Source organism: Squalius cephalus (genome assembly GCF_949319135.1).
Source record: "Squalius cephalus genome assembly, chromosome: 17".
Taxonomy (NCBI): Eukaryota; Metazoa; Chordata; class Actinopteri; order Cypriniformes; family Leuciscidae; genus Squalius; species Squalius cephalus.
In genome coordinates, this window is record NC_137138.1 from 35980442 (window position 1) to 35992931 (window position 12490).

The 12490-nt window shown below is 42.0% G+C and overlaps 1 protein-coding gene across 1 annotated transcript in view; it reads left to right on the forward strand.

The window, feature by feature from the left end:
• galnt10 (UDP-N-acetyl-alpha-D-galactosamine:polypeptide N-acetylgalactosaminyltransferase 10 (GalNAc-T10)) overlaps positions 1-12490 on the forward strand; it is a 40749-nt gene that overhangs the window by 15018 nt on the left and 13241 nt on the right. The window contains exons 4-6 of the mRNA XM_079847186.1: positions 5319-5485; positions 8993-9178; positions 11867-12050. Coding sequence (XP_079703312.1) covers positions 5319-5485; positions 8993-9178; positions 11867-12050 — 537 coding nt within the window. The remainder of the gene's footprint in view (positions 1-5318; positions 5486-8992; positions 9179-11866; positions 12051-12490) is intronic.

A 12490-nucleotide genomic window follows, 5' to 3' on the forward strand; every position in this document is an offset into this window, starting at 1 on the left:
ACCATTGCTAGGCGTCTTCAGGGCTATCATCCACTCGCGAGGCAGAGGCGCTGGCGCCCTCCTAGTCGCTGAGAAAGATATGATACATCATGAGATGCACAAATATGTCTGGAAACATGACATGTAAGACATGATTTTGACCACTTCATTGAGTTTTGTTTTGTAGAAAGACTCTTTTTAAAAGATTTTCGTTTTGTATAAATTGTATCTTAATTTTGATCAATGTTTTATCAATGTTTTATTGCCTGTATTTAATAAATAAGAAGCAAATATATAGCAGACAATGTAATAATGCGCCGGCATGATCACTTGCATTGCACGTGAACTGAAGGGCGCCGAAACTCAGCTTGTGCCTCACAGATTTGAGAAATATAGGCTATCTATTACAGAAAGCTTGAAATGTCTACTTTTAAACGAAAATATTCAAAACCAAAAGAAATAGGCTCTCTGATTGTGGAATCCATATGAAATGTGCATTTCTCTCTGGCGTTCATGGCGAGTCCGCATTGTCAACTTCATCTTTGCAGTGACAAAGAAAACAGCAGTTTATTAATAAATAATTAAATGTCTCCTTGCTATTTTAGACACATTCATAATCATTACTTTTACCGGTTCTTTGTGGCTAGCTTTAAGCGTGTGGTCGTGCGCTTGAGTGCGGCTATATTACGTTAACGCTCATTATCCTGTGTAGGCTATATAGCCTATTTAAGTAGCATAATTAAAATAATATACAGGGGCGATTTGTCCACAAATGGCTTAAATTAACAACTACTAGTCGACTAGAAAAAAATTTTTTTAAGTCGGAGGCAGCCCTTATTCCACATATTTTCGAGCCAGGCTCAGGCCATTCTGTTTCTGCGAGCGGAGCGGAATATTCAGAAATGCGCTCTCCACTCACGAGCTCTGATCGGAACAAACCCGAACTACTGTCTGCTGAATTTGCGCAGAAACATAAAAATAGACATAACCATGCAGCTTTTTAAAAATTTTAAAACTAAACATTTAGACTATTTTAGCACAAATTAAGAGGTTATTGACGATTTTTTATAGTTCTTGACAAAATTAGAATATATTAAACGGGTTTTTTTGAAGAAGAAGAAGAAGAAAAGTTTTGGGTGGGCCTGTTGAAAAGTGGGTGGGCGGCCTGCACCCATAACGCCATGCCTGGTGTGTATAAGAAAGAAAGAGAAAATGTCAGTATTTCATTGAGACATGAGATTGAATAAACTGCTTAAGTATTGTAGATCTTGTAGTATTAATTTTCACTTGCAGTTACACATTGTCGGTTAAAAACAAGAAAGTGGCTGGTAAAAACATTGAGTGGCTGGTAGATTTTGAAATCCACCAGCCACAATTAAAAAAGTTAATTTCTATCCCTGACTAGCACGTGTCTTACGAGCACGGGACTAAACAGGGTGTACAAGAAATGATTAGATAGATAGAAAAGGAGATGCAAACATATTTATCCTTAAAGTAATGTTGACTAATGGTTAGTCCACTATTTAGGGGCAGCCGTAGTAATATAGTTAGACAGAAGTGTAATATTGAAATGGTTACACTTTATTTTGTGTCATTGTTACAGTGTAATTATATATTTAAGTACTGAGTAATATTGAGTAATGTACTTACTATAGGGTTAGGGTAGGATTAGGGTTTGGTTTGGTTTAGGGTTAGATGCATGTACTTATGCATAATTTATAGTTATTACTATAGTAACTACATGTAACATATGTAACAACGACACTGTAAAATAAAGTGTTACCTTGAATATTTAAACAGGCCAATCTGGGATATTTTCCCTTTCCCTGTATTACCTTCTCATGACATTACTAGTTCAAACCCCTCACAGCATTACATGTCCTTCTTCCTCTCCTCTGACTGCTGTAATCTCTCAGTATTTTCCTCTTTTGGAGAGTCTGTCATGGGTTTTTATCCTCCGCTATTGTAAGCACTGATCATATTTGCTTCGTTTTAACTGCATATTCACCACTGTAGAAGAACGACTGCTTCTGATCACTATCAGCATTTCCTTCTGACATCCTACAGTCCAGGAGTGAGAGAAACCTAACGAAAGACGGCAAAACGACAAACATCACAGCTTAAGTTGCTAATAAAACATAGGCGTGATGAATAATGGGTAGTTTTTATCTCCAGAAGAGATCATGGGTATTAGTTTGGGTGGGATTCTTCCATATAAACTCCACAGTTACGTTTACTGAGAAACACACTAAGATGATATGGCGACGCGCTCTCATTGGCGTAGTAATAGCAGACGGTTGCAGTCATGGGCTCACATGGCCATGTCAAATAGTGTTCCGGTTGCTCACTTCCAAAGATATTTACACACTAGTCGACAAACTAGTTTTACCAGTAACTAGTTAGGTGTAGGTTCGGCAAAAGAGGACTGGTAGCCCTGTGTTTGTATATAGACACATTAAGTATACGGTTAAAGTCGCAGTGAGCGTTTTCTGAGAAACACTGTTGAAAATTGAAATCAACACCCAAACAATTTTGTGAATATTTGCTAGATGTCTATGTATAAAGTCACTCTCTCTCACCGTGTGCTAACTACACATGATGCAACGCGCGATAAAAGGTTCTTCTCCATGTTAATCAGTGTTTGTCCTATCCAGCCGCGACGATTCTATTTTAGAAACGGTTTCTATTTTTCTGCGACGTCGCGCTGGAACAACAAACACAAAGTGTGGCGATGATAATCTCAGGGACTGTTTATGTGCTTTATTTAATGTTAAAAGCGTGTCATGTGACTCTGAATATCATTTAGTGCTCCAGCTTTGAGGCTGTAAAAGCAACAGTGGATAATTCACCTCAGATCTTCAAATTAAACAAGAACGTTCAAACTGTGAACAAACAAGTGTATTCTTGGACAAAGATGGTTTTAGTAACTCAGCCTATGTATCTTTAATAATGTTTAAATGGTGTAATATTTGTGAATTTGATTATGTAGCTACTTATCCATTTTCTTGCGAGTGCCGTCAGGATTACTCTCTGGTGCCGTGAGACTCCGCCCACATGCTGTTCTGATTGTCTGACTCCGCCCACACGCTGTTCTGATTGGCTGACTCCGCCCACATGTTGTTCTGATTGGCTGACTCTGCCCACACACTGTTCTGATTGCTTGACTCCGCCCACATGTTGTTCTGATTGACTGACTCTGCCGACACACTGTTCTGATTGCTTGACTGCGCCCACACACTGTTCTGATTGGCTGACTCCGCCCACACGCTGTTCTGATTGGCTGACTCCGCCCACACGCTGTTCTGATTGTCTGACTCCGCCCACACGCTGTTCTGATTGGCTGACTCCGCCCACATGTTGTTCTGATTGGCTGACTCTGCCGACACACTGTTCTGATTGCTTGACTGCGCCCACACACTGTTCTGATTGGCTGACTCCGCCCACACGCTGTTCTGATTGGCTGACTCCGCCCACACGCTGTTCTGATTGTCTGACTCCGCCCACACGCTGTTCTGATTGGCTGACTCCGCCCACATGTTGTTCTGATTGGCTGACTCTGCCGACACACTGTTCTGATTGCTTGACTGCGCCCACACACTGTTCTGATTGGCTGACTCCGCCCACACGCTGTTCTGATTGGCTGACTCCGCCCACACGCTGTTCTGATTGGCTATGGGTTTTGATTGATTTTGACGCATCTCGCAGGCGCGTCACGTCTAGTGTGGACAGACACATCATTTGTCGCTGGAATCTTATCGTATCGCGTCTGGTTAGGACACGGTGTTAAAGTGTGTCTAAATTCTGAGAATGCTGTAATTTTACTCTTATTCTTAGACTTAATAATAAGTGTAAAGACTGAGCTCTAAGATATTTAAGAGAGTTACGAGTAACACTATGGCGGCACACACTTTCCAACGAAGATATTGAAGTTATATGATGACAGAGAGTTAATAAACCCATACAGGCTTGACCTTATCAGAGATGTAATAACTTCTCCCACTGCGTACACTTCTCACATGTGTCCGGTACTTCACCACTCAGAGTCACAGCACAGGTCCGAATCCCATACTTCCCTACTATATAGTGGACGAAAAACAGTGTCTGAATACACAGTGCTCATAAAACACTTCTGAAGTGTGCATGCGATGAACACTTGGCTATCCCATGAGGCCACAGGAGAGGATTTACAGGTCATGTGATAATGACAACATGGCGGCTGTAGTGTGTCCAGATTGCACTCATACTATAGAGAACACATTGCTATGGAGTTATTATTACTTATTCAAAAAATTTTAAAATAATGTAATTGCCTTATTTAAATTATTTGATTATAATTACATTAAATGATGACATAGTCCTGTCTGTTGATTGGAAACGGTGATGCATTTTATTTTTCAGGATTCTTTGATTTCATAGAAAGTTTAAAAGAACCGCATTTATTTGAAATATAATTTTTGTAACATTTATAAATGCCTTTACTGTCACTTTTGATCAATTTAAAGCGTAAAGTATTGATTTCTTTACTTTTTTTCTGACTCCAAACTTGTGAATCCACAACAACCTGAAGCAGCACGACTGTTTTCAACACTGATAATAATCATAAATGTTTCTTGAGCATCAGATCCTCATATTAGAGTGATTTCTGGAGGATCATGTGACACTGAAGACTGGAGTAATGATGCTGAACATTCAGCTTTGATCACAGGAATAAATTACACTTTACTGTATATTCACATAGAGAACAGCTGATTTACACTGGAATAATATTTCACTGTTTTACTGTATTTATGATCGAATAAACGCAGCTCTGGTGAGCAGAAGAGACTCTTAATACTGTGTGATTCCCTGGATGACCAGAAGCTTCTTGAGCATCAGTGAATGTTTGTGACTTTTATAATAGTTGTGTTCGAGTCCTTTGGTTCTCACTATTATACAGTCACTGTTGGAAATGATCAACACTGGGAAGTTTAACTCTCACAACTCTCAGCAAACGGTTCATTCCTGCAGATTCAACACTGTGGGACTAAATCTGATTATGAATAACTGGGCAAATGTGAATGTTTGTGACTTTTGCAATACTTGTGAGTGTCATACAGTCACTGTTGGAAAGGGTTAGTGAAGGGTTTTGCTAACAACGATCACAAAACACACAAACAGTCATTGATCATCCAGGTAACGACACGCTTTATTGGGAATCAAGGGTAAACGTTTGAACTGGTTCAAATTCAACAATGTGGGACTAAATCTGATGCATGCTTTTGAGTAACTGGGCATATATTTTCCCTCTCCACCATTGAAACCGGTTGTAACTGTGTGTGTGTGTGTGTGTGTGTGTGCAGCTGTAAGACGAAGCTGTATGCCGAAGACCTCCCCAACACCAGCATCATCATCCCCTTCCACAACGAGGGCTGGTCGTCTCTCCTCCGCACCGTCCACAGCGTCCTGAACCGCTCGCCGCCGCAGCTCCTGGCCGAGATCGTGCTCGTCGACGACTTCAGCGACAAGGGTACGCATCATAACCTCTGATCACGTGACACCTCCTGTGTCTCACGTCCTGCTGGGAGGTCGTGTTTACGACGGCTTGTTCGCCGGAGTCAGATGGCGGAGTGCTTTCTCTTAATTACACAAGAATACAGAGCACGGTTCGTGAACTCGAGGTCTCGGAAGAAATGCTTTGTGTTTTTAAATCATTTGTGAAGCCACTGCAAACTTTATCGTTACATATTAAGTCACATTTATTTATGTAGCACTCTTTGAGTGTTTCAAAGCAGCTTTACAGAGATAACAGGAAAATAATTTTGTTTCCAGAAGAAAACAGCGTCACAGTCCAGCTTAAGTATGTTCAGTGAAGGTTCATTTCCGTTTTAAAAAAGTTATTCATTTAGTTCATATATATATATATACTGTATAGCTCAGTTCAGTTCTCATATAATGGTGTCAATGCAGGAGATCAATAATATTGTTGAATATTAAATTAAATGTTAAATTGAACTAAGCAAGCCGAGCCAATGGCAACAAAGGTGGAAAAAGGCGACAATTACAACAATTACATTGTTATATTATAATGCCGTCATATTCTGTGCAGGCGATTAGCTTACTTCACTGTAAATAGAAAAGCCTGATGATATTCACTGCTAAACACCTTTAAGTATTGTGTTCCTCCATGTTTCTCACTGACACGCACAAAACTCATAAAGATCTTAAAGAAAATCCCGAGCTTCCCACACGTATTTACGACACTGTGGTGCGTTCTTGTGCGTCCAACTCGTAAATACAGTCTTCACGAGATGACTTGAACGCACCGTCAGGCCTTGTCCACACTGACTTCGCATCTTTTCTCTCTGTTTGTCCTTCCGTTCACACTGAGACGGCGTTTTTAGAAACTAAGCTTTTTGAAAACGCTCTCCAAAGTGGATGAATTTGAAAACACTGTGTTCGTGTTGTAGTGTGGACTGAGAAAACTGAGGTATTTAAAAATGAGAAAGTTTAGTCATGTGACGCTGTTGTACCAATAGATGTTCATGTTTATAGCGGTGTTGTGTCTCACTTTCACACAGTTGCTAAAATATGTTAGTTCACACACTCTTCATATCAGTCCTGCAAAGATGACAGAAAACTCACTCGCATCTGCTGTCCTGCGGTGAAACATGAGAGATTTAGTGTTTTAGACCAAACCTATAATGGTGACTGAGAGGGACCTGGACGATCAGTGAACGCTTTGCTAGATAAAATGATCCTGCCAGAAGAATTGCGTAATAACTTTAATATTTGTGTGTCCATCTGCATCATCTCAGTGAGCTTTTGTGAGATTTTACGCATGCGCTGTAAAGGGGAATTTAGCGTTTTCAGGGCGTTTTCCAAAAGTTTACATGTAGACGCAGCCTCAGTCAGTGTGTTTTATATGCGTGACAGATGTAAGCCATGACCCTGGCCTGTCCTGCAGCGCGTCACATGCTCATAAGCTCCAGATTGGCCGTAATCCGCTCACTATAGCTCAGATTTGAGGGTTGCTGCTTGTTTTAATCAAACACAAATATGTTTCATTTCAGCCCAGTATTTGTGTTTCATCTGACTCGTCCACACAGTACTCGTGCAGGACAGTTCAGTTCTTTACAATAATATAATATAGAATGAAAAATAAATAAGCTGTTACACTGAGATGGTTTGGGAAAACCATAAAGTGTTTTTGTACCATCAATTATTGGCCACAGGCAGCGTTAACTCATCAAAATTAAATGATTGTTTATTGCTTATGAATTTCCAATATTTTCTTCAGCAAGGAGTTTAAACTTTTAATGGCAAACAATACCCGTGTGAGATCAATTCTTTATTAGGCTTATAATATAATAAAATATAGGCCTAATATAATATAATATAAAAATGAATTGAAGTATTTGAAGTGATATAATATATCAGTTTATATGCTTCAATTTGTTTTGATATTATATTATTATATATGGATATGTTCCGCATCAGACGTGCGCGCAGCTTAGCGGGAACATTGACTGCACTTCATCTGTGACGCAATTATGCTGAAGCTTTAACATGTGAATATTAGATGAATCATTTGTGATAGCATTATTGACAACAACATGTTTCAAATGACCTTCTGATTTAAAAAAAAAAATGTGCACGAAAAACTAATGTGTGATTTCAAAACTACCCACATCTGCACTTCTTTGTGGCAAAGATGTGACAACAAGCAGAAATATGAGTGAAATCAAAACTAAGTTTATATGCATCACAGTATATCACTATATGTCCAGGCCACTTTTCAGAACTCCTCTGATCAAAGTGTCAAACGAGGGCCTCAATGTGAGGAAGATATTGCACTATATCTGACTAAAATATGTCATATTTGAATCATGACTGAGCTTTAATAAACTGACAGACTCGAACACAACTTCTGTTCTAAGATCAAAACATGTCAAGCATTTTCACTGTTGCTTTCAGTGTTAAGAGATGAAGAGAGACGGAGAAAGAGCCATGTAATAGTTTTATGCGAGAAACAGACCAAAATGTATTCATCATTCCTGAGTTTTTAAATTCGCTGCATTATGATGGTTTACGTGATTGGAAGCACTGAGCAATATTAAAGAATTAGTTCACTTCAGAATTAAAATGTCCTGATAATCTACTCTCCTCCTCGTCATCCAAGATGTTCATGTCTTTCTTTCTTCAGTGGAAAAGAAATGAAGGTTTTTGAGGAAAACACTCCAGGATGTTCCTCCATATAGTGTCTTCAATGGGGTCCAACGGGTCGAAGGTCCAGATGTGAGTTTCAGTGCAGCTTCAAAGTCTCGACACGATCCAGCCGAGGAATAAGAGTCTCATCTAGACAAACCAGCGGACATTTTATAACAAAATAAACATTTATATACTTTTAACCACAAATGCTGGTCTTGCACTAGCTGTGATGCGACACACATTACGTAATCAGGGTGAAAGGTCACGCAAGACGTTTACAAAGCGAATGTGCAAAGACTAAGTAAAAAATTATAATAATAATTAAAAGGTAAAATAACGAGGTCGGACGATTTTGAAGTTGGAGGAGAAAATAAGATTCTATTCTACATTCATAAACCAGAAGAAGCTTGACCTTTCACCCTGATTGCGTAATGTGTGGCGCATCACAGCGAGTGCAAGACCAGCATTTGTGGTTAAAAGTATATAAATGTTTATTTTATAAAATGTCCGCTGGTTTGTCTAGATGAGACTCTTATTCCTCGGCTGGATCGTGTCGAGACTTTGAAGCTGCACTGAAACTCACATCTGGACCTTCGACCCGTTGGACCCCATTGAAGACACTATATGGAGGAACATCCTGGAGTGTTTTCCTCAGAAACCTTCATTTCTTTTCCACTGAAGAAAGAAAAACATGAACATCTTGGATGAGGTAAATTATCTGGAAATGTTAATTCTGAAGTGAACTACTCCTTTAACACTGATGTCCTGACACAAGAATGCTTTAGTAAGAGGGATGCTGTAGTGTGTTGTTCCTCTGTTGGCCCAGAGCACCTGAAGGCCCCGCTGGAGGAGTACATGGTGCGCCTGCCGAAGGTGCGGATCCTGCGGACCAAGAAGCGCGAGGGTCTGATCCGGACGAGGCTCCTGGGAGCCGAAGCCGCCACTGGGGACGTCATCACCTTCCTGGACTCCCACTGCGAGGCCAACGTCAACTGGCTGCCTCCCTTACTGGGTAAACTACCCTCCCTTACTGGGTAAACTAACCTCCCATACTGGGTAAACTACCCTCCCTTACTGGGTAAACTACCCTCCCTTACTGGGTAAACTAACCTCCCATACTGGGTAAACTACCCTCCCTTACTGGGTAAACTACCCTCCCATACTGGGTAAACTACCCTCCCTTACTGGGTAAACTACCCTCCCATACTGGGTAAACTACCCTCCCATACTGGGTAAACTAACCTCCCTTACTGGGTAAACTACCCTCCCTTACTGGGTAAACTACCCTCCCATACTGGGTAAACTAACCTCCCTTACTGGGTACACTAACCTCCCATACTGGGTAAACTACCCTCCCATACTGGGTAAACTACCCTCCCTTACTGGGTAAACTACCCCCCCATACTGGGTAAACTACCCTCCCATACTGGGTAAACTACCCTCCCATACTGGGTAAACTACCCTCCCATACTGGGTAAACTAACCTCCCTTACTGGGTAAACTACCCTCCCATACTGGGTAAACTACCCTCCCTTACTGGGTAAACTACCCTCCCTTACTGGGTAAACTACCCTCCCATACTGGGTAAACTAACCTCCCTTACTGGGTACACTAACCACCCATACTGGGTAAACTACCCTCCCTTACTGGGTAAACTACCCTCCCTTACTGGGTAAACTACCCTCCCATACTGGGTAAACTACCCTCCCTTACTGGGTAAACTACCCTCCCATACTGGGTACACTACCCTCCCATACTGGGTAAACTACCCTCCCATACTGGGTAAACTACCCTCCCATACTGGGTAAACTACCCTCCCATACTGGGTAAACTACCCTCCCTTACTGGGTAAACTACCCTCCCTTACTGGGTAAACTACCCTCCCATACTGGGTACACTAACCTCCCATACTGGGTAAACTACCCTCCCTTACTGGGTAAACTACCCTCCCTTACTGGGTAAACTACCCTCCCATACTGGGTAAACTACCCTCCCTTACTGGGTAAACTACCCTCCCATACTGGGTAAACTAACCTCCCTTACTGGGTAAACTACCCTCCAATACTGGGTAAACTAACCTCCCTTACTGGGTAAACTACCCTCCCATACTGGGTAAACTACCCTCCCTTACTGGGTAAACTACCCTCCCATACTGGGTAAACTACCCTCCCTTACTGGGTAAACTACCCTCCCTTACTGGGTAAACTCCCTCCCTTACTGGGTAAACTACCCTCCCATACTGGGTAAACTACCCTCCCATACTGGGTAAACTACCCTCCCTTACTGGGTAAACTACCCTCCCATACTGGGTAAACTACCCTCCCATACTGGGTAAACTACCCTCCCTTACTGGGTACACTACCCTCCCATACTGGGTAAACTACCCTCCCTTACTGGGTAAACTACCCTCCCTTACTGGGTAAACTACCCTCCCTTACTGGGTAAACTACCCTCCCATACTGGGTACACTAACCTCCCATACTGGGTAAACTACCCTCCCTTACTGGGTAAACTACCCTCCCTTACTGGGTAAACTACCCTCCCATACTGGGTAAACTACCCTCCCTTACTGGGTAAACTACCCTCCCATACTGGGTAAACTAACCTCCCTTACTGGGTAAACTACCCTCCAATACTGGGTAAACTAACCTCCCTTACTGGGTAAACTACCCTCCCTTACTGGGTAAACTACCCTCCCTTACTGGGTAAACTACCCTCCCATACTGGGTAAACTACCCTCCCTTACTGGGTAAACTACCCTCCCTTACTGGGTAAACTCCCTCCCTTACTGGGTAAACTACCCTCCCATACTGGGTAAACTACCCTCCCATACTGGGTAAACTACCCTCCCTTACTGGGTAAACTACCCTCCCATACTGGGTAAACTACCCTCCCATACTGGGTAAACTACCCTCCCTTACTGGGTACACTACCCTCCCATACTGGGTAAACTACCCTCCCTTACTGGGTAAACTACCCTCCCTTACTGGGCAAACTACCCTCCCTTACTGGGTAAACTTACTGGGTAAACTAACCTTCCTTACTGGGTAAACTAACTTCTCTTACTGGGTAAACTTACTGGGTAAACTACCCTCCCTTACTGGGTAAACTTACTGGGTAAACTACCCTCCCATACTGGGTAAACTACCCTCCTGAACCCTAGTGTTGTCAAAAATACCGACTTCGGTACCAAATCGGTACTGAAATTTTAACAATGTGAGGCTTTGAGCGCTGTTGAGCGGAGTCGTAAACACCTCTGATTGGCCGTTGTGTTCACGAGCTCATCGGATATGTCTGTGATTGTCTACAATGGTCAACGCACGGGAGTGTTTGAGAGCACACGGGAGTGTTTGGGGAGCGGGAGCTTTTGAAAGCACAAGCAGCCGTCAATCATCGGACCAGACCTGCTTTCAAACGCTCCCGTGTCTGTGTAAGCGCTCGCTGAAGAGCGTCACTGATGTATATTTACAACATGTTTTTGAAGCGCTGATCATTGTAGCCAATCACAGACATATCTGATGAGCGTGTGAGCACAACGGCCAATCAGAGGAGTTTACGATTCCGCTCAACAGCGCTCAAAGCGTCACATTGTTAAAATTTCAGTACTGACTTGGTACCGAAGTCGGTATTGTTGACAACATTACTTGAACCACTGAACCCTGATTCCATGGCAGTGTGTTATTGTTGTTTCCCCCTTCAGATCGCATCGCTCAGAACCGGAAGACCATCGTGTGTCCTATGATCGATGTGATCGACCACGATAACTTCGGCTACGAGACGCAGGCGGGCGACGCCATGCGAGGGGCTTTCGACTGGGAGATGTACTACAAACGCATCCCTATTCCCCCCCAGCTGGAGAAGTCTGACCCCAGCGACCCCTTCGAGTGAGTGCCCTTTCACACCTTTATTTGCATATCTTTGAATAGGTAAAAGCTGAATGCAGACGATTGTGATTGTGGACTTCAGATGGTCAATATTTACTAGGGCTGTCGGTTTAACGTGTTAATTTGATTAATTAGTTATGGAAAAAAATAACGCATTTCATTAGGGATGCACCGATATCAAAATTTTGGCCGTTAACAATAATTCTTTATATTTGAAAGCCAATAACCGATATATCGGCCGATAAATCTAAATCCAATTTTTTTTTTATAATTTCTGAGAGCCTGATTACAAAACCAAAAATTCTCACCATTAAAAGCCACGTCTCGCAAAAATGCCCCTGTATGAGTTTTTGTCTCATATAGTTAAGAAATATCACACGAGCATAGAGTGCAGTATCACAAGAGTGCTGTTTTTGCCCCAAATGTGCAAATGTGAAATT